At 41.4% G+C, this 26,909-nt stretch overlaps 2 protein-coding genes across 2 annotated transcripts in view; one reads left to right on the top strand and one right to left on the bottom strand.

Moving 5' to 3' along the window:
- The window catches only part of LOC137869117 (astrotactin-2-like), a 235,959-nt gene that overhangs the window by 179,246 nt on the left and 29,804 nt on the right, over nucleotides 1-26,909 (top strand). The window contains exons 17-19 of the mRNA XM_068706300.1: nucleotides 11,058-11,380; nucleotides 18,521-18,654; nucleotides 20,355-20,503. Of these exons, the coding sequence (XP_068562401.1) occupies nucleotides 11,058-11,380; nucleotides 18,521-18,654; nucleotides 20,355-20,503 (606 nt within the window). The remainder of the gene's footprint in view (nucleotides 1-11,057; nucleotides 11,381-18,520; nucleotides 18,655-20,354; nucleotides 20,504-26,909) is intronic.
- On the bottom strand, nucleotides 1,125-6,709 carry trim32 (tripartite motif containing 32). The gene is made up of 2 exons (XM_068706301.1): nucleotides 6,623-6,709; nucleotides 1,125-5,857 (listed from the first exon to the last, which is right to left on the bottom strand). Exon 2 carries the CDS (start codon nucleotides 5,843-5,845, stop codon nucleotides 3,788-3,790), a length of 2,058 nt encoding a protein of 685 aa, XP_068562402.1. The 5' UTR covers nucleotides 5,846-5,857; nucleotides 6,623-6,709; the 3' UTR covers nucleotides 1,125-3,787.

Raw genomic sequence — 26,909 nt, 5'->3', positions numbered from 1 at the left:
TCACTATAGATTAAACTGGGTTATGTTTAAAGACTTCATCCTGCCAGAATGTGCCTCCTGGTTAAAAGGCAGTATAAGCTGCATGAATTGAATTAAACATCAGTGGGACTTAATATCCCAAAAGCATCTTGCAGCACTGTTCCATTTAATTTATTTTTTTTGTTTAATCCTGTTTATTCGGGATCTCAAAACAGTGCTGATTTTCAGTCTAGCGATTCAATTTGGTTGATTGGCACCTGGGTTTCCAAAAATAAATACTGTTACATACCATGTAGAGAAAAAGAAAAACTGATTTTGGGTGAAGGGGGACCAGGGTTGAACCCCCACTCCCCCCTTAAAAGGAGTCATATAACAAACCTGTTTTTAATGACAACATGCTTTATGGCAGGGACAGGATCCATGCGCCACAGGGGAATAAGATTTAATTTCATCTAGAGTCAACAATACGTGGTTGAGCAATCATCTGGAATGAAACGCATCACTTAACCTGATAGAAAGAATGCTGTTTTCAGTAATACACTTCAAGCAGATGTGGAAAGTAATTAAGTTTACAACTTGTACGTTACTTGATTACATCCATTTTTGCTACTTTTGATTAAGATTCACATACAAAACATAAAATTTGCCTAAAAAATACATTGTGATAGATTACACTACCCAACTGTAGATACTGTGGTACCTACATCTCTTACATTAGTGTGCCTAAATATTATTCCAATAATATAACGACAGGGACCATCCTACTGTGTGAATCCTTTTATTTTTGATACTTAAAGGGCCTGTTATTGATAATACTTTTACATTTATTTGTAACTATCTTTATATACTGTTACTGAAGTAAAGGATCTGAATACTACAACCACTGCTTTTGAAAATTACACTCATGGGTTTCAAAAGCCTTCCATTTTGAATCATTATTTTTGTCCTTGTCAGACGCTGCTTCTTACAGCATAAATCAAAACATGTTTAAATGTTACTCTACAGCCAACCAATTATGGTAACAAAAGAGGTTTTCTTTGACTGCCGTCACACAAAGAACTCAGGATTGAATGAATACACACATTTAAGGAACGAGAACACAAATGTAAGAATGGTATAAAGAAAAACTGCTGCCGATATTTTGGTCTTTTCATAAATGTTTATTGCACTCGGATAATCAACAATACAAACAGGAATTTGACTACACAAAGATGTCTGTACTGTGTTCAACACATTGTAAAATTTAAAGCCTCCAAAGGACATAACACCTTAAACACACGGGAGTTTGGTTCATGGACATATTGCGATCCAGTGGTAGAAATAATAAACTTTGAAAAAGTACGCAAGGAAATAACTTCTCTCCAATGACATAGAATAAAACATTCCGATGATGTGAGACACCGATGTCCAGCCCACTGACACAAGGACACTTGATTTTTCTCTATGCACTCTATGCATTATTTCTGTCACAGTTAAAGTTTGAATATTCTCTAGTGATGACTACTACTAGTGACAATAAATAAAGTGAAAGCACTGAAAATGTGTTTTATGGCCGGGTTGACATGCAGCTAAGACGATCTATTAGTTTAGTGTTGAGATACAACGTGTCTAACATTAAAACAAATACATCATGTGTGATAGAAATGCAAGGAAATGACAGACTTCACCTGATGCTTAAATTTGGCTCTTTTTTTGTTCTACTCCTCATCACTATGCATATGTGGAAATATTAAAAACACTTATTGTTTACGATAGTTTGATTCTCAGATATGTAGATTTGTATGTGGCTGTTTAATAGGGCTCCAAGTGCAGAATTAAGGTCAGCTTTGTGAAACTATTTAATTTTAAGGCTGAAACTGAGTCCGTATGTGACTGGAAAATAGGTATTGGAGGGAAGGCATATTTACTATTCACGACTTAATGGACATAGATTATGTTACATACATGGGTGAGTTTCAATGATTAACTTGTTTCCCCATATTTAGGCCACTAAATAGTTTTGATTAAAATGTGTCTTCTGATGTTATTTTAGCTGAAAGCATCATCTTTGTAATGCTTCATATGGACTCAGAAATTCAATAATGAATCAAATGCATGTGGATATGAATCAATTAAATGTTGACTACCTCTGTACATGGCTGCTGTCCTTCCCATATCTACCAACACTCATTCAATACATTGAACACTTCTCCAACACTGGAGAACAAGTTGTCCAGTGTTGGATATAAACCCCAGGAAGACGCAGCAACAAGAAAACAACACATCCCAGTGTAATAAAGCCAGGGTGTGTGATGCTGGATTTTTCCGCGCATCATTATCCTAGCAGTGCTATTCTGAACACTCCTGGAAAAAAAAGATTGTATTAACCACAGGCCAGGGGTGAGAAAACAATGGGCATAAGCTCTCTGGAATAAACGTCAGGTTTGAACAATGTATGTAAACATTATCCAAATTGTAGATGCCTGCTGTACCCTTAAACGCTTAATGTGTTCTGGACGCCTGAGCTGTTTAGTGTCAGCTATACTGGCTTTGCAACAAAAGGTAATTTATAGATGATTGTGTGATTACAGCTGAAGGTAAACCCGTAGGGAATAAAAAAAAACAAAGCCTTGAAATTGTAAGCGCCTTTCTAGTGTTACAAGAGTCATCTGGAACATTTTGCGACTCTAATCATTATGGACACAACTCTGTCCAAAAAGTAGGACTGAAACTTGGAGCTTCAGTGTTTATGTTTCAAATAAAAAGGCCAGCAGAAGGAGATGTAGAGGGTTGAATGAAGGAATATACAGAGAATAGGTGTTTGTTAAACAGGCAGTAGATTTTAGTAATATTTGCTGTGTGCTCATGTGCTGCTTGAAAAAAAAAAACACACAGGCTAACTAGGCAGTATTAATAAGTAAAGGGACAAAAAAAAAAATACAAATTAAACATCAGTAACCCCAATTCTGAATCCATCAACTCACCTCACAGAACCCCAGTAAAACCCAGTAAATGACTGATCACCACTGCCCCATATTACCCAGCTCTCCTCCAAAGTCTATCGTGTTGTGATTTTATTGGTCAACCCTCTATGCTGTAGCTAACTTAATATTCTACACTTAATGTTCCCTGAATGCTGATACTGGGTTATTCTTTTCCCATTAGTTAACTGCACAGTGAACTTTAAAAGGTGCATTCAGCAACATCAATGTTCGTCTGTGCTCCTAAAACACTAGGAAACAGTGCTGTGTCAACAATAAAGTGCTTCACAGGCCAAAAGCCTCGGTATGCTTTATTTTATATGTAAATACATGTTATTTTTCAGCTCTTCTTCCGCTCACTTTTTTCTTTCGCAAAGCAGAGCCAGATCAGTGAAAGCCATGCATCACACACAGTCAGGCTGAAAGGTGGATATAGCAGGATAACAGAGGAAGCAAAATCATCTGTACTCTGTGCCTGCATTAGCTTTGACATCATTCGCTTCTTTAATTTAATGTGACAATTTGTGCCAGTATTGTTTGATGTAAAACTGTTTAAAGTTCTGTCTCAGTGTTGTGATCCATTCCAATAATCAGGTAGGAAGCAGCTTAATGGGCATATTTTTAATTTGAGGTATTAAATTAAAATCCAGTGGGTTTTAAACTGAACCAAACTGCCTCGAACATCCATTTAATAACCCAAATAAAAGCTGTAGTGAGACTTGTTTGGACTGCAGCAAAACTAAAGTGACAGATAACAGTGTGATTCTACCCTTTCCAAGCTTCCATACCAACACATACCTACTAAACCTCTCGTGCTCATGCATGTGCAGAGAGAATGGATTGTTCCTCTAGGAAGTGGAGGAGTGCCTCCTCTGAATGTATGTGTAGACTTTGACACAGTGGTCCCAACAATCCAGCACTAGCAGTTGTCCTTTCTGGGTGGTGGCCACTCCTACAGGGCATGTCAGGCCTTCCTGGATGAGGATTTTGAATCCGCCCTCTTTGGGAAACTGGAGGATTTCTTTCCTGCCACTGTCAGTTACCAGCAAATCCCCATTGGCGTCCACACACATGCCAGTGATGCAGCGGAAGTCCTCCGTCTCTGAGAAGAAATGGCTGAGCTGCTTGCCTAGCTGGCCATCGGCATCAACCGAGCCAATAGAGAAGCCACCTTCCAGGTGGGGCTCGTTGTGACGTTTCTCAAAGTTCAGGGCCAGGCCCTGGGTGAAGTAGACCGTTCCAGCTGCATCGCATGTCACGAACTTTGGCCTCACAGCGGAGCACAGCCGGTTGTAGCTGACCACACCTAAATTGCGGTCCACTGTTAAACACCACAGCTTGCCACCTTCCACATCTGACACCACAAACTGACCTGATGGCAGCGCAGTAATGCCCCAGGGTTTAATAAGCTGGTTTTTATGGCAAGCCACACAGTGTCCATCCATGGTGTAGACTTTAACCGAGTTATCGTAGTTGTCAGTGACCCCGATCAGTCCTTGAGGAGTGACAGCAATGGATAAGGGGATGAGGTTAGGCAGATCAGCCCCAAGGAAGCTCAGGACAAAGTTGTCAATGCTACTGGCATTGCGGCGGATTTCACGCTGGAAACCTTTGCGATTAAAGATCTGGATGCGGTAGTTGCCGCGGTCAGCCACCAGGACCTCACCCTGTGGCGTTACACAGACGCTGACTGGTAAATTGAACATGCCAGGTAGCGTTCCCTTGCAGCCCATCTTCTTCACAAACTGGCAGACTGGAGGCCCTGCACTTGCCGTAGCTCCTCCAGGTGATCCCCCACCTGCATCCATGGACTTTGACTTAAAGCTGCCCGGTGAACCACACACCGCCTCCTCTGCAGCTGCAACCATGTCAATGTCTCGGTAAAGATCCACTGGAGCCCCCCTTCCACCACCGTTAGCCCCCATTGCCCCAGCTACACTCATTACGTCGCCCTCAAGTGCGATCTCCAACCCACTCTCCTCATCTTCTGTATCGACGGTGTAAGTATTGGTGGTCACTTGGCCCACTTCTACAGGTTTCAAGTGCTCTGTTCTGACCAGCCCTGGCTCCTGCAGCTGAAACATTGTGGGCAAGCTACTCCTCAAATCCATCTCTTCATCATCGCTGCCTTCGCCATCATCCTTGAGCAAAGCGATATCGCTCTGCCTCACCAGCATGGTCAGATAATCACAACGTGACACGACTTTTACCTCTGCAATGTTGAGGAGATACGTCTGCTCTTCCAGGACCTGCCCGTTTAGCTTTTCGACCTCTGCCATGGAAGAAGTGAACGTCCTTCGAGACCTGCTGAGTTCCTCTTGAAGGCGTAGCTCAGCTGAAGCATAGTCCTGCTGCACTGCCCGGTACTTAAGTCTCAAGGACTTTGAAATGTTTTCAATAGCCGTCTTTTTCTTCTGAATTTCGCCCATAACGTCCCGCAGAGACGCCAGCTTGCCACCCAGTTCTTTACGACGCTGTTCAGCAGCCACTCTAATCGGTTGGACCGAATGGCCTTGGTGCAGGTGGCCCTCCCCTTTACAAAGCTCACAGAGGACCGTGGCACAGTCGTGACAGTACTGTCGTGGTAGGCGGTTGCAGCAGGACTTGCACATTAGGGCGGCAGCAGCAGCACTGCAGGATGTAGTACAATCTAGGATCTTGAGCACAGTGAGATTATCAGCCAGCTGGGAGATGCTGCTCATACGGGACACCCTGCTACAGAAGGGGCAGCGCACACCATTAATAGTGTTAGCCAACAGCTTTTCTAGACACTGCCGGCACACTGTGTGACCACACTGCAGGAGTTTGGGTCTCATTTGATCCTGGTTGTAGGTCTCCAGGCATATAGGGCACTCGAGAACCTCCCTCATTAAATCTGGGTCCAGCGGGGAATATGCCGCCTCCATTATGGTCCTCTCCTTGAGTTGGAATAAACAAGAAAATTAGTTTTTGCAATAGTTTACAATTCTGTGTAAAATTCTACAAAGAGTTTAAAAAAAACATGATGTCACCAACACAAGTGAGGAAATAATGATGTATTATGTTACATTTGTGATCCATCGCAGCTGTTCATGCATGCAGCAGGAAGTGACTCATCGGACGCAATCACTGTGACAATAAATGGCACAGTGTTGAAACAGTCACTAACCTCATGTTTGTGGGATACTTTGCAGGTTATTTGCAATTAATAAGTATGTGGCCAGTTTCAAAGTAGCTAGTTGTCGCAGTGTGGCTGACGTACCGTTAAACATGTGGGGTATATTATTTATTGGGTGACCACCAGATAAACGGGAAAGCTTCCAAATCAAAGCACTCATGGCACAATAATCTGATTGTTGATATGTATCATTGACACACGATCGGTTCACGCCATGATTACAAGCAATGTAGTAAGCAAGCAATACGCAGGCTGCATCTAAGGGCACGAGTGTGCTCTCTTGATGTTTAAAAATAGGTTGACCTTGCAGTTCAGACTTCACTACATTGAGAATTCCCTAATTTTAGGCAACGCAAATCGGAGGCCTCTCGACAACACAACAAACATGAACGCTGTCCTATGACACAACGCGACAATGTTATTCAACGTTATCACGGGGCTGCTTGTGGTGAACGTGCCTATGGAGATAATATCATGCAGCTCGCTGTACTGTCGCTCTTTGCACATTTCGACCTTAAAACATTACCTTTTTCTTCAAACGTTAGCTGTTTCGAAGTTCAGAGTTTTCGATGGGTGTGCTGTGCTTCTGCTGCTGCAGCTACTAGTGAGAAACTGCAGTGATGACGACGTGACGCACGCATCGTTACGTAATACGCACAGCTGTGAGCTTGACGGTTTTGATTGGCTGCTGTGTGGGCTTGCACAAGGATGCAACAGGGTCCTAGTGCCGATATTTCAAGGTCCTGATCAGAATGCAGTTCTTGGGATTTTTTTGACTTCCTGTTTGAATTCCAACATGAACGTAATACCTTTTATTTGCCTTATTCCCAACATTCCCATATTCACACAACAGAGGGCAAAGTTTTAATTTAAATTGGATTTAAATGTATTTTTGATTATGTATTTGCATGCACAGTACCTCTTCGGTACCTCTTAGGTGTATCTAAATAGTTTTCCCTGCCAGACGGAATTTGTAAAACTTGTCCTGATTTATAATAAGATACAATAAAATAATCCTTTATTAGTCCCACAGTGTGGAAATTTACAGGATTACAGCAGCATACAGTATAGTCCAAACAAGAGACATAGTAGAAAAACAAGATCAAAACAAGTATTATAAATATTATAGAAGTAAAGAATATTAACTAAGTAAAAAGTAAAAAATCCACAATAACTAAAATGTATATATACAGACAGAATAATTTTGTATGCAACTTATCCTGAAATGACAGGGGCCCTTTTAGTTTTCAGCAGGAATACATACTTTGTTATTGTACCAGGCCATCCTTAAAAGAAGAAGAAATATGATTACTTAACTGTTACAGACCTGTAACTGAGAAAATAAGTCTCACAGAGAACCTGAAGTAAGCTACTGGTCATAGGTTATACTTGCATTTAAAAGAGTCAAGGTGTGGTGACATATTTCAGTAATTACAGTAAGAGACCACTAGGTGTCAGAATAAGTCTTCAAGAAGATGTCTGTTCAACACCCTTGTCAACAAAGTGATTTAGAGTAAATCTGGAAATTAAGACCATATCAGAAACAGATTTTTGTTTGTCAAGCACAGCAAATAGGTTTTATTTAAATGTGGAAAATGCAATTTGATTGTCATTTAATGCATTTAATGAATGTAATGTATTGTATTCTGGGCTGCTAAACTGCTCAACAGACCCTTGTAGAATAACTGCTGTTAAACTAGTTGATATTGCAAGATATAACACATTTTAATTGGTACTATGCAGACAAGACACAGCTCACACAAATCTACATTTTAATAGCATGTGTCACTTCTTATACCAATATTGTGCAAGGCTGTGTAAAATGAATAGGAAATATGAGCTACTGTAGATCTGTTAAGATCAGAAGACTGTGATAGATGTAGCACTAGCAGCTGTTTTAATAAAGCAAAAACAACAATGACAACAGTAACCACATCTAACAACAGCTGTATTAAATTGCTATGGAAGATATCTGACACCTTTGCTGTTGTTGCCTGGGCAACATAACCCTGGCCAGAACGGATGTGTCCCTCATGAGTAATTATACTGCAACCAGTCTACAAAGACATTTTAATTAACAAAGGCGGTGCAAGATCAATGGCAAGGAAATTCACTCATTTATCTCTTCACTATGTTTGATGACAGGCAAGTGAGAATCAAATTCATTTCGCACAGCAAAGAGATGTGATGGACGAATGACGGGCCACTCCTATAACTGCACCAAAATACATGCTGTCCTATTTAATTCACCCTCACACGAATAAATAGAGACGCGCACAAAATACTTTAGTGATACCAGATGGAAATTGTTACAGCAGTTTGCTAATAGTCTCAAAACAAGTCAACAAAGAAAGTCTAATAAAAGATACAATATTAGGGGAAAACTAAATTATACATGAAGAAAACACTGCACACTATTGTCAGCTAATTATGACAACCACAGTACCGTGGCTATATTTCCTCCTGGCTATTATCTCCGCCAATACTTGACAGTGCCAGATCTTTCATCAAATGCATTTGTTTACAGAGATGTAAACAACTGTATTGAGTTAAAGGGGGTGAGAGTGAATTAGACTGACTAGCCAAAGCCAACCTGATCTACAGGGCTTTATTGTGAGAGCTGGGTGATGACAGCTCTTTTCTGTGTCTGTGTTGCCTCAAGAAGTGCATGTAATTGGGCTCTTGGGCCACCCCTTGAGCCTGTTTACATACTGTTGCACATGAAGTTACCACCCACCCTTTCAACTGCTTGCCAGTGTCTTACAGATGCACACACAGAGTAAGCTGCAAAGACATACATCAATAAATGTATGTAGAGACTCTGTTCTCTCTCTCTCACACACACACACCAGGGTCAGAGCCACAATTGAGGACATTAGGGTCATGTCCTTGGATTTGGAATTGTGTTAATCTCACCAGTAACCCCCCCCTCCACACACACACACACACACACACACACACACACATTGTCTACAGTCAATTATTTATTCGGAATTGCTGCTACAGCTTGGTTGTTTTGTCTAGCCTATTAGCTATACAATATTTTTTTTATTTTGGTTTGACTCCTAATGCTGCATGTGTAAGCAGTATTAGGCACTTTTAATAGTAAGTTGTTGTTGTTGTTCAGATATTCAAAAAGTCAGTTGTGTTAAGTAATAAGCAACTTTACTTGTATCTTTCTTTTTATCCATTAGAGTGGACAATACATTCACCAGTTAATTATTAGCTATAAGTCATTTTTTGCCTATTTTATTATTAGGCTTTTAATAATACAACATAACACAGTCTTATTGAAGTAGTGCATGCTCTGTAATCACATGATTTAGGTAGAGAAAACAAAACTTATTGCAAGACCTTTTGGTTTTTATTACTTTGTTCTGAAATTGAAAACTCATTTCAGATATATTTTAATTAAATATTTTTGTCATGCTTTATTAACATGGCTTGAATGTCTCATCAACTTGACACACTGACTGATTATGTCCTGCAAATATTAGATAGAAAATAGTCTTTGAAAATGTGCCCACATGTGTTCTGTTTTCCTCGAAGCTGTTACATGCCTGCTGGTAAATCACGTGTCGGCATCTGTTTGTGTTTGAGAAATGAATAGTTGAAAGTTAACACACCCTTCATGTCTTGGATTAATTTATTTAACGTTGTTGATATTACAGGAGTCCAAGTGAAATTACACATGCAGACACATTTAGACCTGTTTCTGTCTCTCACACAAACACATTTGGGTTCATGCACTGCATGTTGTGTTTTTGCCACCGACAATAGTTTCAAGGATTTTCGATTTCACTGTCATTAAAATGGGAAAAAAAGGAAATAAGTCATTCAAAATGTTAACCCTAATTGGTCCCAATTACTCCACCTTGAATAATGTCAAAGGTTTTTCCTGCTGTCTTACCCACTTCCTTCTGGTTTGGGCTTCCTTCTGTTTTGCGTTGGTGCACATGTGCGCTTATGTAATGTATGCATTGGTAGTTTCCTCCATCCATCCATGTGTCTCTGTATGTATGTGAATGGGGGTGTAATTGTAACTTCAACATTTGTACATTCATGTGTTTAAACTCGTATGTCGGGCAGATGTTGTTTTTTCATTAGGACAAAAAAAGCTTAATTAATCTGCATGGGGCGTAGGTTACTCATGACAACATACATTTAAGTAGTCATAGTCAGTGTTTTTAACTCGTATATCAGTGGTTTGATTAGGGAAACCATACATTTGCAGATTTACATTTCTTATGCATTGGGGTATGTGCTGACTGATGATAAATCATGTCTCAAAGCAATATCAGTCTATGTAAGTATGTCTGTTCTTGTAAAGCAAATAGACACAAATGCTCATGTGCCGTATCGGCACAGACGGCAAACAACATGGCTCCACTGTAACATGTGGCCTGATGTATTCTCCAAGTGAAACACTCAACACTCAAGTAGCATTCTCTCCTGTTTCTACTCCTCGCCTGCTTCTGTCATCGCCTCTTCTTTTCACATGGTGTGTTGTTGTCACTGAAAGAGGAAATGATGAGGAAGAATCCCCCCCAACTAGTGAGAACATCAAATAGTGGAAATTGACACTCGGGAGAAGAAGCCAGTGACACCCTTCCTCCCTTTCCTTCCCATTCATCCTTTGTCTGTGAAAGCTGATGACAGTAAGGGATTAGTTGTTGTTTTTTCTTCTTTTCCTTGGCAGCAAGCAAAAGTAAATCCAGATGTGGACGCTTTATGTAACTGAGCGACTGTGAATTTTCTTTGCTACTCCAAGTGAAGATTCATGATTTTTTGTATGGAACTAGAGATGAGAGAAATTTGGTTTAGTTTTATCATTTTGAAAGAATACACATAAAAGTGAAGGAGATGGCATAAAATGAATGTAAATAATGAATGTTGTTAACTTCTTTATCTGCACCACATCATACCATTACCCTCCTTTCCTCTTCTGACTACCCCTCCAGAGGCAACAGACCAGGGGGTTGGTGGAAGTGGGCGGCGTGAGCTGAAGTCGGTTCCCTTCATCAGCTACCTGTCGGCACTGCAGAAGAGCCAGCTGTTGTCTGACGACATGGTGAATGGTGTGGAGATCCGCTGCGAGGAGAAAGGCAGCTGTCCAGCTGGCTGCCACCTGTGCCATCACCAGGCCATGATGGGAGGAGTGTCAGGAAGAAGCCGCACTGGTAACAGCAGGAATGGAGAGCAGCCTTCCCCCATCCCTGTGCTATTGGAAGTGAGCCGCGTGGTGCCCCTCTACAGCCTGGTCCAAGACAACGTCACCAAAGAGGTGAGAAATCAGCATGGGGGTAGGAAGACGGTGTGTGTGTGTGTGTGTGTGTGTGTCTGTGTGTGTGTGTGTGTGTGTGTGTGTGTGTGTGTGTGTGTGTGTGTGTGTGTGTTTGCACGTGCATGTGGATGTGTTTGTAGAGGCTGGGAGAGTGACCATAAAACCAGAAAGACAATTAAGTCAAACGATCTGAAGCGTCAACATACCCACTGGATTTGGAAGAAAAGAAGCTAAAGTATTAAAAACATCCACATTCAGGAATGAAGTTTACTAAAACATCAAAAGTATTTCTGAATGAGAGGAATGGCACATAATGTCACTGAAGCCTGGATCTCTGTGTCAACTTACTATTAGACCAATTACAATTGGTTTGGATGTGGTTATACAGGTACGTTCACTCCCACAAACAGAAGTTTATGGTAAATGTAAGGCAAATTAACGTGTATATTATCATCTGTTCTGCAAGTCTTGGAAGCATATGTTAATTCCTTAGTATGTTTTTTTCTAATATACAATCTCATGGTGGCGTAATCCTTTCAAACTGAACATATCCATTGTCTTCTGCATTTTAACTGAGGCAGTTGTAACAAATCGCCTCTAGGTGGCATTAGTTGGTTAACTTTGACCACTGGAATTGAGCACTGTAATACAGAGAGCATAAAAAGATTACATCATGGTTTTCTCCTTTTGTGGGGAAGTCAATGTGTGATATATATATATAGGATTCTAGTGGCAGGATATCAGCCTCATGGCCATGTTGTGTTTGTGATTCACCCTGTATGAAAAGTCGTTGGATTTTTGTGCAATGAAAGTTAATCATAAGAGATGTCTTTTCCATAAGGTAATTTAGGAGGGGGTCCTGGCTTCTCTTCACATTATATATACCACATTTTGCTCTTTTTGGGTTTCCTCTTGATATGACATCCGGTATTTCAGAACACAACTGTTTGCAGGTGACTCACACCCAAAACACACACATGCACACGCCATAGAGAGCAGACTGGTTCACGCTCCCCCAATCAAGAATCTAATTACCGTACCTTCAGAAATTACCAGGCAACAACGTTGTTGTGCATATATATGTATATATATGCATATATATGCAATCAGAGGCGACACACATATACACACAGCAAAAGCCCCCTGTACGTGCTGCCCATGACAAGCGCCGCAGCCCCAAAGAAAAGAAGGCACAATCAATATCAGACGATCCCTACTGGGCCTCATCAATAGCTAAACGTGAGGAAGAGCAAAATGTCTCTTTTCCCTCTCTTCCAAACACCTCGCTATCCATCCTTCTTTCTCCCCATACCCAACATGTGGTCTTCTGGGGATGTAGAGAGTGAGATGTATGAGGAGGAGGAGAAGGGGTAGACTGCAGTGGATCGCTCTGGCAAGCCCTTCTGTGCTAGCTTGAGGCAGGTATATTAGCTTCTTATTGATGTCATCGACCTCTTGGGAGGGAGGGGAGTCCATCACTCTGCTCTTCTTTTCCTCTCTTTCTTTTCTTCTCTTGGCGACAACTGCTGCTGCTAGTCTGAAAGGCAAATACCTATATTGCATTAGAGACAGACAACAAAACAACCTGCCCCTCCACACACACACACACACACACACACACACACACACACACACACACAACTGGTCATTCATTCTGTCTGTCTCTCTCTCTTTCTGTCTCTCTCTCTCTCTCTCTCTCTCTCTCTCTCTCTCTCTCTCTCTCTCTCTCTCTCTCTCTCTCTGCTATCTTTCCACTTGACTGGGTCTATCTGGGAAGACAGCTGCCATGTTGAAAAAGCTTTCTGAGACATGTTTTTATATATACAGTATATATATATATATATATATATATATATCTTTTTTTTTTTTTACCTTAAACCCCCTGAATCCATCAAAATAGAGGCTTAAGTTGCCTAGCTTATGATTATATGTACCCAATACCGGGTTTACATGGACCTGTCACTCTCCTTTGGCCCCCTTCCTCCCTCCTTTCTCTGTTACCTGCATCTTTCAGTGGCCGCTCCCTGACTGTTTGACAGGACATGTCATGTCCCTTTCACATCAATCTCATCGTTATTAAGCCAGAGGGGGATTTTGTTTCATTGAAAAAAACACGACTCGAGAGAAACAGGATTATACAGTAGAAATAGCTTGCTTCGGGTGGCTTTGTCAAATAGGAAAATAGGGAATAAAGTATTTCTTTGTACATGTGCCCAGTACTGACATTATCAATAATTAGTTAAGGATTTGAGGAAAGTCATTCTGGGATACCTGGGATACAGATTTTTTTTGCTGTAGGATCAAAGGTTTTCCTAAAAACATTAAAGGGTTGGTTTACCCAAATAGAGAAAATCTATGGCATTTTTATCCCAAACTCATAGCAAATAAATACAAAAATACCCGCATGGCTAAATAATGGGCGCATGTGAGATTTTGTTTTCCTTTTACATTTGTAGACACTTCATCTGTAATAAACAAACTGATTATATTTTTTATTTGGAAGGAAAGGTTTGAGGTTTATTCCTTCATTGTCTTGGTATTGAACACCTCTCCTTTCCTGAGCTTGACTTGGTTAAACCTGGTCTTGACTTGGATTTGACTGGAACCAGTCTTGGAATTGGCTTGGACTCGACTAAGGTGGTCTTGCTTACAGGCATGGGGTGTGCACGCAAATACACACACGCACACAGACACTGCCCTGTTTAAGTGCCAGAGAAAAATACCTCAGTGGATAAATAAATAAGCTAACGCCTGGGGAGCTTGCCAGTGGTCCTATGTCCTGTGATGCTGTGACTGAATTATGGCAAACCTTTTGAACAAATTGGTTGTGAGTCTAATGGGTCAGAATGCTTTATATCTTGCAGAGTGGCCGCTGTCATGCTCTCACCGGAACGCACCACTGCAGAACCCTCGCAGGGTTGTGTCTAGAACATTCTCAGTGGGGGCAGGAGGGGGCACAGAAGTAAAAGAGCAATAACATATTTTCACCAAAATTAAAGCAGTTGGAACATTATACAGAAAAGGAGGGTAGGTATGTTTGTAACGGGTGATCCAGCAGGTCTCCTAATCGAATGCACACATAGGAAGAAAAAAATGCTAGTTTTGATCCCAAGAACATCACTTCAGTACCAAGGAGAGCGCACGCTCAAACAGATAATAACTAAACAGGTTCTTATAAACTCTCTATGGCCACTACACACTGAATTGCCAGTTTAGTACACCTATCTAGAACTATTGCAGCCTAATACAACAGCACTGCAAAATAATCGCTTATGAGGGTTCTATGGTTTTTGTTGAAGCATTGCTTCAACTGCATGGTCATTTTGGAGAATGTAGTTTATTATTATACAGACAGGTGTTTCTGTTTTTTAGTCTATCCTTGTTGACATGAATGGGGAGGGGGGGGGGGGATTATGCAACATTATTGTTGCTGTTGTATGGTTGTTGTATTAGACTGCATTACATTTAGCTAGGTGCACCTAATAAAGTCCACAAAGCATTAATTACATCAGCTGTAGTTCACACAAAGAAAGACCTAACCGAAAACCTGACGATGAAGGCAGCATTGATAATTATTTGATTAATCATAAAGAGGTGAATGTGCAGCAGACTTACTCCTTTTGTTTGTTTACACCGAAATTACATTTGTTTTCATACTCCCCTTTTCTGTTGTCTTTTTTATTATTGTTGGCATAGATTGTTATTTTGTAACACACAGTAAGATAACGTGCTAACAAACAAGTCATTTCTCTTTGCTGGAATGGTAAGATTAGCTTAGACCATCCCCAGACAGAGTTGGCACTCCGAAAAGCAATACCTGCTGTTTGAGGGTCCGCCAGTGACTGTGGCAATCCCCTCTCAACCTCTGGGTGAACCAACCCGCCAGCCGCCCCCAGTGTCCAATTTCCTGGAAGTACTACTTCTGATAAGCTTCCTTGAAGCAGCCCATTGGTTCCATTGTTAACACCATTAGCCCTGAATGATTGGAAATGCTACATAAACGAATTCACGTGTGCGCACGCACACACACACACACACACACACACACACACACACACACACACACGCACACGCACACACACACACACACACTTAGATCACCAATGATGGAGTCCTGTGTGTGCTGACTTAGACTCTTTACCACCACTGGTGATCATCTTATAAATCAATACTGTGGGCCAGCTGGCCAATGTTTTCATGTATTAGCCTCTGAAAATGGACAGTGATATGGTCAGCTTAGACTAGACAAACAGACTAATACATTAAAGAGGTCACAATGGCCTTCCTTGCCTTCTTGTAAGTCACGACAGGCTTCTACGAAAGTGAGGGGTCCAAATAGTATTTTGGTGCCAGTGAGTCTGCTGGGTTTAGATGATGTCAAGGCTTGGAATTTGTGGCTGGAGTTGTTGCTGACGCTCAGTAGCCTTGCTGTTCTGATCTTGTCCTCTGTTGGCAGGGGGTGATTACATTTCAGCTCAATGAGTTCAATATCGATAAGGTCAATGGAGATGAATTGTGGCATATTTGTGAAATGGTAGAACCATGTGTTATTGTAGTCATCAGGGGATTGCCGGTTCCTGAAAGACAATCTGTTATAGCTGCTCAAAAACTGTATTACACTGTTACAGTCAGATAGGTGCATCTTTATCAAAATGCTTGCTTAATATGGATACGTTTTGTTTATTACCCCTATATGGCCAGCACATAATGTATATGGATCTTTAGTGTTCTTGGAAATGCAGGAAATATGGTTAATCAATACAATGTAAGGTATCCTCCCCTTTTCAGCTTTGACTTATCTCTGCATTGAACACAGAAGTACTCTCTCCTGGGCCTTTCAATGTGTCTGTTCATCTCACTAAAGGATTTTCCTTACTAACGCCAGCAAGATATATGGTAGTCTTCACAGACACTTGACATATTATCACTTTTTATGTATTAGCAGTCCTTTTTTTCTTGCTTTTCTCTAAATCCTCATCTCTGCTTTACCTCCTGTGCCCTCCACCCCCCCCCCCCCCCCCCCCCCCCCCACCTCATTCTCTAAACCACAATTAGATTCCCTGTTTACCCAGTGGAGACTGGCTTGCATTACTCTTCAAACATAAACACGGCAGTAATCGCTTTGTCTATTTTTCACATGTGCAGCCATGCAATCAAGTGCGCAGACCCATATGGGGTTTAGGAATCTGGTGGTGGTATACGCATGGCGGTCCTGTGGTCTTTCTGTATTTTGCCCCTAGCAGCGGAGGTCATTTCTCATTCCTCATATTTGTCTAGTCTGTCTGCGTGCATAGACCTTGAGTCCAGGTTTTTCTTGTTGCCTTTGTCTGTGGCCTGCTTCCCATTGACATGAGGTGGCAAGACCCCTGCTGCTGTTGTTTTCTGGCAGCAGTTAGCCACATGGGTTCAGGCAAGGGGGGAGAAATGTAATTACCTTTTTCCCCTTTTTTGTTTTCCGGGGGGTTATTATATGGCCATGGATTACAGTGCTTGCCTACTCCCTATAATAACTGCTCATTCAGCACGCTCATTTAGAGGGGCTTGTATTGGAGGATAAATAATGGTGCTAAAGGATCCTGATCCTGTCCCACAGTAAGGTGGGAAATGCTTTAAGAGTTAGGAGTCTCCCTTTTTCACACCTTCGTTCCCTTGTTCATTTTGTTCATTTTTTGCTGTCCTTTTTCCTTTGGACTCTCCAGCCTCTTTATCTTAATCTGCTGCTCATTATGGTCACTTTCACCCTCAAGATCCTTTGCCTTGAGTGAAAGCAAGTGGTATTGGAAGAAGTCAGTTCCCATGAAAGACAGTCTCCTTGACAGCTAACAATGCAGTGTTGTGGAAATGCTAACATCAGCTTCTGAGTGCATACCATGACTCTTTTTTGGTCAAGCTGTCTGCCTTTCTGGTTAGGACTATAACCATCTCAAATGTCATTATCACTAATCAACACGCTGCATATATCTGTGTTTGTGCATGTTTGCATGTCCCCACGTGTACACACTACGTGTACACACTACGTGTACACACTACGTGTTCTCAGTTGTCTTACAGATGTGTGTGGTCTCATCAGTTCCTTTGCTTTTGGATAAGTGAATGTCATGGTGTATTGAAACAAAGGAGTTGCTTTTCTCAGCTTTTGGTTGGATGCCTGGTACCGATTGATAATGTTTCTGCATAATTCCAGTGTCCTATTTTTGTGATCATGATCAAGCACATCTTTAAAGTTGTCTTCACGAGGCAGCACTGGCAACCAGTTAGAGTGCATAAATAACTGAGTGCTCCATTGATCCATAGTGTGACAGGGGGAACCACAGTGCTTGCAAACTCCCTTGAACTCACTGTCTATCATGCCTGTGGCTTTAGGAAAGCCCTGACATTATACTTTATTGCTTTGACGGCTATATTGGCATTTTGCTGCCTTTTAGAGGATGACTGAGCTTCTGCCTTTGATTTTTCGTTCGTCCGTTAATGAAGCAGCACAAGGAGATGTTAGGAGGTGATGTCATCTCCTAACACCCCCCCTCCTCTCTCATCCCCTTCACAGACAGACCGACATCGACACTGACACTGACAGATCCACACAGAAACATACGATTGGCACAGCTTTCACACCTCCATCATAAAAGTCACAGTTACTCTATGATATCATAGTGTAAGCTTGTCGATGTTAGTGAGATGTTCCTGCCTTACGGTAATTGGGAATGGTGGGTATGAAAAGGTCACTCTGTGTGTGGGTGGGTGTGTGCATGTCTATCTTTGTGAGACCTTTTTTCAGACAATCAGAGAGAGGGCATTTTTTGCAAAGTGAGGACATTTTGGACAGCCCTCACTTCATCGTGGTAATGCTGAGGTTTGATAGGTTAATGTTGTTTAATTTAGGAGATGAAAATGAATGAATATGGTCAATGGAGAGTGTGTGTGTGTGTGTGTGTGTGTGTGTGTGTGTGTGTGTGTGTGTGTGTGTGTGTGTGTGTGTGTGTGTGTGTGTGTGTGTGTGTGTGTGTGTGTGTGCTGGGATATATGAGGGCAGTGGTGGGGAGGGTGGTTAGGATGGGAGATGGGGGTTGGGTAAGCATAGATGGATGGGGAGCTTATGTTTCAAGAGATAATTGCATTTCTCTCACCTGTTACCCTTTACAGGCCTTCAAGAGCGCCACAATGAGCTCATACTGGTGTGCTGGAAAGGGCGATGTCATTGATAACTGGTGTCGCTGTGACCTGAGTGCCTTCAGCAAAGATGGCCTGCCTAACTGCAGTCCCCTCAGGCAGCCAATGTAAGTGTGAGGTGACGCCATGACACCTAGGAATTCATGCACAGGAGAGATTTCATGGATGCATGCACTGATGCACCGCAGGCACCCTCACATATGCACATAGACATGCACACACATACCTGTCTCCACTGACACCTGGGGCACTTGAGAAAGTTGTGGACACGAGCACACTCCCCAAAGTTCTAATAGCTGTCAGTCGGCCCTTACACTTCTCTGAAAAGAACATGCTCTCATTCAAGGTGTCCTAATAATACTCTTGAGTCACCCACCAACTTTTAAAAGAGAAACAGGAAGTTAAAAGGGCAATCATTTAGATGATAAGTTTACAATGAAAGCCAATCAAGAATGAAAAGAAAATATTCCTATTAGTATATTACTTTCAAGAGTGAATGAGGTCCAACATCTATTGACACCACTTTAGAATAATAATAAAAGCTCAACATGGATAAAATGTAGTGTAGCTGCAAGAGAGGATTCTAGTCCATGACCGAATGGCATTTGCAATTAATGTGATTTTTTTTGTTCCGCAAAGGTCCTCCACACATTAGCAACTATAACCAAAATGTTTAACCGAATAATTTTAAATATATTTAGAAGGAACATTTCCTCTGAATTAATCAGAAAAGTCTTTGTGACTTTTCAAATTTTATTTGACCAAATAGATCATATTTTAATAATGCAAATGGTCATTTTGTGGTGTTTATGAAAACATTCTATTGCTTTTTAAAAAAAATATTTTACAGCTGTTTTTGTTTTGATTGTGCAAGGCAATGTCTCTCATCTCTCTCATGTGTGCATCTGTATCTTGCAATACCAACTATGGCCACAATGTCAAAATATCCTCCCACTTCAATGCTGTTCACTGTTACAATACATACTGTTTCCACAAACATTGAACCTCAGCTTCTAAGCTAATAGATAAAACAGGAATTTTGAACATCTACAATTTTCCAAACATTGGCAAAACTGTCTGCTGAGGAACGTCAGAACAGCTATTACATTGACCTTGTGGGGAGATTGGTCTTACCTCTTTAGCAATACTTTACCAAAATATGTTGCACAAGTATTGCACAAGTAGTTTTAGATTCTATTATGTTGGTTTTGGTATTGATTTGTTTGTAGATTGTGGTTGTGGAACTGGAGAGGACAGGGCAAGGTGCCACAACCAGAGTTTTGGTCATACTTTCCCTAGCCTGCTGGCACGAAAGGGTCAATGAAGAGTTGCTGCAGCAGCCAAATCTGCTACTCTGGCCAGTGCCGGAGTGTAAGACCAGTAAGAACCCGCAGTACTTATTATTATTGTCTGTGAGGATAAAATGCATGCTTTTTATGAAAGAGGGATAACCTTCCTCTCTCAGCCATTGTCACAGACCCAGCTGGAGGGCAGGCAAAATGATAATATAGTTCTTTTATCTCTTTTGAGGGATTAAAGAGGGAAAACTGCACAGGAAACACTTATGGAGAACAGGTGGCATCGGAATGCTGTTTTTTTGCCATCCTGTTGTCCAATGAAATACTGTATAGGCAGAGGTGTGACAGTCTCTACTCTAACACGACAATGACCACATGGGATTCTTACTTATCCATTTTAGGTTTATGCCCCTATTTAAGGTATTGCACACACACAGTATCATTTGAAATTCCAGATGAGGACAATAAACTGTTGTCTTAACCTTGTCCTTACTATGTTGCTCCATTAGTGTACGTCTAGCCCCTTACCTGGAGCCCTCAAGCACAATGGTGGCCCTGGAGTGGATGGATGTGGAGCCTCTGATTGGCTGCAAAGTTTCTGACTACATCATCCAGCATAAACGAGTTGAGGATCCCTCGGAGGCAGAGGTCTACACAGGTAGAAAAACTCAATTTCAAGCTTAAGTGATGTACTTGTTGTAAATGTGTGATTCATATACTGTGATATGACGTGAGCTTGTCTGTTTGCTTGATTTATTGATTGGGTGGTTTGTTGGTTAGTTTACTGGTTGATTGGTGGTTTGATCGATTTTTTTCATGGATTTTTATCAGACTAAGAAACAAAAATGTGTTAAAGTGAAAACACTTATTTCTAACATGGTCCCAAGATGTTGGAAGACAAAGCGATACAACGAAGCACGAGGCATTCAACATAAAAACCGAACAAAAAAAATCCTGAAATCCAAAAACATGCCACCACAATTTATGAGAACAGACAAATTAACAACATTTTTAACATTTCAGAATAAAATAGTCTATTCCAAAGAAAAACCCTAACCTAACTTCTATAAAACCCTCTCATATTTAGAGACCATAGTCTGTAGCCAAAGGCTGCTCCACACCATTGCACCAGTGCAAAAAAAGGAACTTCTGGCAACAATATTCACTCAATTTACTTAACATGTATGCACACTGGCCCTGGGATTATAGTTATGCTGAGTATGGACCATTTATATCTTACAACACAAATATTAAGGACCATACCCATTAATAATACATTGTTATTCACCAAACAGTTTATAAAGACAGTTTTTTTTTACTGTGTTTGGAATATTCTTTTCCATGCCAAAACCATGCACACTCTCACCCATACACACATGCAAATCACACATACACATACAAGTACTAAGGAAGAGAATCATTTCTGTGTGGTCTGTGTGGAGTCTCTTCTTCCGTGTCCATTTGGGTTTCCCTCCACTGTTCACAGATGTGGAAAATGCTCTAAATTGTCGAATTGTATCAGACCTGTGATAGCCATGTGACTAGCTGAATTTTTCTCAAAATTCTACTGCATGTTTTTACTGCAAATAGACGGAATATCACGTTGTCCACAGTGTTCACATGAATAATATCAGAGTATCTGCTAAGCAGTTACAGAAGTTAAGAGTTAAAAGTTACATTTGGAGGAAATTAGGGTTTTGGTCCGGATGGAGAACAGAAGGAAGAGCTTAGACTGAAGATGGGAGAAGATGACGTAAGGCAATTTATCAAGCGCCATAAATGGTGCTGACCATTATGCCGGAGGGCTAGGGAAGTGGTCATGGTTGTGACAAGGCGATGGGGTGAGTCAGCGGAAGGGTGATAGGAAAGAATTGAATAAAATTGGAGAAATGAGGTGGTCTGGAAGAACCTGGCTTTAGTCATTGGGAAGTATGGACAGGACATCGATCACCCCTGGGAGGAGTGCTGATGAAGAGTGGGCACCAGCGAGCGGGGAGAGGGTACAGACAGCTAGACACAGGCATGCTGGCAGAGGTGAGGTAGGAAGGGGCAGATGGTGTGGGTGACTCACTCTGCTATGTGCCAGTCACCACTATAAATCATGTCATAACAGACAGTATAATACAGATTAGAAGTCAATGTATTCGCCATTTGTCTTTTTTTCTCCCCTTTATGTCTGTCACTGTTTATCTCTAACTGTTAGTCATGTTTGTCTTGTTTACTCACAACTTATTTTAAGTATCTGGACAAAGAACTTTGGTGAGTGAAAAAAGCTAACTTAGTTGAGTGCATTGATACAGTATGTGTGTGTTCAGTTTAGGACCCCCTTATAGAGGACTAGGTCATGTTAATTGACAGGAAACTCTGGCAGACCATGGTTCCACTTCAGTGGAAACGTGTATTATGAACTGTAAGGGCATGCATCTGGATAGCTCTCACTTCCAATGCAAATAACAAAAACTGACTCTACTCAGCCCCCTCAAAACCCTCATTGTTTTCCAAACGGGGGGGGGGGGGGGGGTCAAGGTTGCTGATACAAACTTGGAAGGTATTACAGGGATACAGGGATCGATTTCTGAAATAATATGGGCCTCTTAAAATGATGAGATCTTGTTCTCTGCACTCAGCAAACAGTGCCATAGTGTCATTTTCTGACACTTACTCTGACTTATTTTGAAATTATTGGATTTGTACCCACTCCTGGCTTCTTGCTTAAGGGCCATCTTTGACGCACTTTGTAGGGAAATGTAAGTCTGTATAATAAAACCATAAGCTGAGATAAATTTGAAATTCAGTTTAGCCTTGTGCCCCGCTCCCCTTGTGGATAAAAAATTGCAAAATAATGTAATGCTTTCAAGCTCAGTCATTCCTCCATGCTTTTTTCTCAGCAGTGTTCCTCTTGACTTTAACACACACACACACACACACACACACACACACACACACACACACACACACACACACACATTCCCTGTTGGAGCTGCCAGTGAAACCAGTCTTCTACCATTGGCCACTGAGCAGCTCTAATGGAGCAGTTTCGGGATAAATACTTTGCTCGAGGGCATCTTGGTGGTTTTCGTGTTTCTTCTTCATTTTCCCTGTTCATATTTTCCAAGACTGTGTGATGATTTGAACCAGTGAGTTTGCAGTCAAGCCTTCCTCTCCAACATCTAAGGGTGGGAACAGACAAAAGGATTATCCGGCTGATTTACAGTACACTGTAATGGACAATCTAGACAATCATAGGACAAAATCCTGATCCAAAGCTTGGTCAGGACTATTTGGCAATATAGACCATTGTGAGGGGTTGAGATTTAATATATATATATATATATATATATATAGAGAGAGAGAGAGAGAGAGAGAGAGAGAGAGAGAGAGAGAGAGAGAGAGAGAGAGAGAGAGAGAGAGAATATTATGTAAAAAACAAGATGTTTTGCAATTGGATATGTTATTAAGTGAGGCACAAAGATGTTACACCTCATTGTTTTTATATGATCAAATTGCACCATTTAAACAACCCATTCTGAACTCCCTCAGTTTGAAGTCAAGGTATTGAGCAGTGTCATCAGTACTCTGGGTACTGGGTAGCTGGGTTGATCATGGCTAAGTGGAGAGCAGGGCCATCTTTCAATCGGCGGTTCGATCCCCGGCTCCACTAGTATGTCGATGTGTCCTTGAGCAAAACACTTAACCCCAAAATTGCTAGCTGTGCCTATGGTGTAGAAATGTGTTAGAATCTGAATTGTAAGTCGCTTTGGATAAAAGCGTCTGCTAACTGACTGCAATGTAATGTAAATGTAATGTACTCACAGCCTATCACTGTAGTATGTTTTGAATACAGTACAAACCAACTTGTTCTCACTTCCAAGTCATCAAATACTACCGCTTGGTCAGTTCCCCTCGGCGTTTGTTGGTGAAACCAACCATCCAACTTATTTTATACTTAACTTCCAAACTTTACTAATGCAAGACTAGAGATGCACCGATCCGATATCAATATCTGTATCGGTCCCGATATAGGAACAAATTCTAGATCGGGTATCGGTGACAATGTGACCGATCCATAAAGGCAAATCTATTCAGTCCAATTATATGCGTTGTGCTCTGCGTAACGTCATGCGCTAGCGAACTGGCCGCATAGATTGTTTTCAAAATGGAGCGAGCGAAAGGATCAGCCATCTGGAACCGGGCAGCCGCTCTCAGTTGTCGGGGATAAGGGATTCCGGCTGCTAGTTAACCACCTGGAACCACGCTACGACATGGTAAGCCGAAAATATTTGTCGGAGACGGCGCTACCTGAACTGCACGGTAAAGTGTGCAAACACATATTGAAGGAGATAAAAGATGTCAAATCGATAAGTTTCACGACAGACATCTGGAGCTCCGACGTTTCCCCTGTGTCACTTTTAAGTTTAACAGCACACTGGCTGGATGAAACTTTTGTGCCACACAGTGCAATGTTAAATGCAACAAACTTTCGTGGGTCACACACCAGCGAAGCGATAGCAGCTAGCCTGAAGGAAATGTTTGACAAGTGGCAAATTCCGTTGAGCAAAATCCACGTGATTCTGAGGGACAACGCCAGCAACATGAGAAAAGCGATGGACAACCTGGGGGCGCGTAGCGTCGGCTGCGTTTTTTAAATCGATTCAGCACTGTTTTTCTCTATTAGATCGGTATCAGATCGGTATCGGCCGATACTAAACCTCAGATATCTGTATCGGTATCGGAAGTGAAAAACGTGGATCGGTGCATCCCTATGCAAGACACTATGCATGTAACAAGCGGAAACTGACACACCGTCCCTGACACATCCAAACCTGACCCTAGAGGGGCACCAAAGAGTAGGGTAAGTCTAGGTAGTCTAGCCAAGAAAGAAAGAGGATTTGCAAAAATAACAGAATTACCGAAATATAAAAAGGAAGACATTTGGGCAGGCCAGGTCGAAGAGGGCTATAATATGTTCTGAGGTAAAAATGAAAAAAGGACAGAAACATGGACAGTACGATTGAAATCAGAAGTTAGATGAGACACAGGTCAACATTGTGTGCTGGTGAGATGGGACTTTGACCATCTGCGACATCATCAGTAGTAAGGGCAGCAACTGCTTCCAGGGGATAGGATTCAACCCGCGCCAGCATACGCAGAAGCTGAGGCTGCATTTACATCCATTGCCAAGTTGAACCAGCACTTTGGGCTGGTGTCTGAGAGAGAGGACAGACAAACAGACAGCCACACACAGACACTCAGCCATGTTTGAGGATGAGTCACACACTCAGAGCACACACATTCAGCCATGTGCACACTCATACAGATGGTAGACAGAGAGTGAGTGTGAAGATGCAGACACTTGGATGCAGCTCTCAATGGGTTCCCAAAGTCATGTGCCTATGTCAGAGCTGTCTAGACTAGGATAGGAAATGATCCCTCCTGAGATAGATATTATTAAATGTAGTCATTTGACAATGACAATAAATAGGTGTTGACTTTCTTGGATTGACGGTTTCCACAGTTTTTGCTTCTCTAATTAAAGAGGGAATGGATTCCGGAGATGCATCTCTTTGAGAGAACACTGTGCTACCTGCTTTTGTCCTGCTCCTTTGTTTTGTTTCAGGGCTATCCAAGCAGCCTCATTTAAAATGGGTGTCATCAATGAAAGTTGTGTCCACCTATTTTTCATTGGGGTACAGTATGGGCACATATACAATCAAAACGTCTAGATTAGTGGCACCAAAATGCCCAAGTTTAGCCATATAAACTATACCATATTAGTTTGCTTTGCTTACTCAATTGATGTCGACCTTAAAGACTCCCCAGCAACATTCAACATTCAACATTCATTCACAAATTGCATCACTTCTGTGGGTGTAAGTTGTATATTTCAAACAAATTCCCCCGTCGTCACTCCCGTTATCACTGCAGATGAGGAATTACTTCTGTTTGAATTTTTCCACAAGCTTAGAGACAGTTTCATCCATGTTAATAAGCTGATTCAAATGATGTAGTCTGCCACCCTTTTGGCTCATGTTCTTCATCCGTACCAGCATCCTGCATGAATGGATGCAATCATAGGGTCCTTGAAAATCTTGACAGTGAATGCTATCTTCCTCTGAGCTAATATCCATAAATGTAGCTAATGTGACTCCCTCTTGCTTTATGTAAATTATAGAAATGATATTATGCCTATGCTCATAACATAATAGAGGACTTCACATTTTCTTGTAGTGGGCATCAGTGCTGAATGGAAAAGTCATGTCAAAGTATGAGTTTGTTGTTTGGAGGTGCCTTCTTAAGTTATAAACCTTCCATTATGGTTAGGATCTCATGCTCTTTTTTTCTTCTAGCATGGCTTTCTGCAAGCTTTCCAACATCCCTCACATGGCCTATGAAAGCAGGCACCACAAGGTTCCATTTTTAATGTTTTACATCCTTTGCTGTGATCTCTCTACATTCCCTCTCTTAAAATGTATGTGTCCCTCTTTTCATGTATCAGGAAGGCTTTTGACGGGTCAGGTCATTTTTTTAGTATCACCCTGTTCCTCTCACATCTGTACAAACCATCAGGCCCCTGTCTCCAGTCCTCTTAGATCACCCCACTTATCAGTGCTGTTTAGGGGGAAAAAAAGTAATCTTTTCTTGAAGGCTTCTTCCTGGTCGCTCACAAATCTTCTCTCTGAGGTCAACAGTGACTGCAAGATAAACTTGCTGCTTTGATATGCAAGGAGAGCAGCCGAGGCCTTAGTTCATATATCTTGTTGTTTATATGGGCATGATGCTTTACTGGCAGCCCAGGTCTGGTCCCATATATGCATGGTTGTAAAGCATGGGAGAGAGAACCATGCAATACCTATGATAATGTGCAACACCTGAAACATCACCATGTTCACATTTTTAACTGATTGCAATTTCATTTATCTTACATTTCAAATTGAAAATATACTTTTTTATTGGTAAAATGGACCAACCAACTGCAGCTTAACCTGACAAGAAACCCTGAGACCAACAACATAATTGGTTTAAAGGTTTTACATGGCTATTTCAAGGCTGCCAGTGCCAAATAC

This window comes from Cebidichthys violaceus, unplaced genomic scaffold (genome assembly GCF_023349555.1).
Source record: "Cebidichthys violaceus isolate CVI_PGR_0920_01 unplaced genomic scaffold, fCebVio1.0.p SCAF_12, whole genome shotgun sequence".
NCBI lineage: Eukaryota > Metazoa > Chordata > Actinopteri > Perciformes > Stichaeidae > Cebidichthys > Cebidichthys violaceus.
The sequence above is the reverse complement of the archived record's forward strand: the minus strand, read 5'-3'. Positions and strand labels throughout refer to the sequence as shown.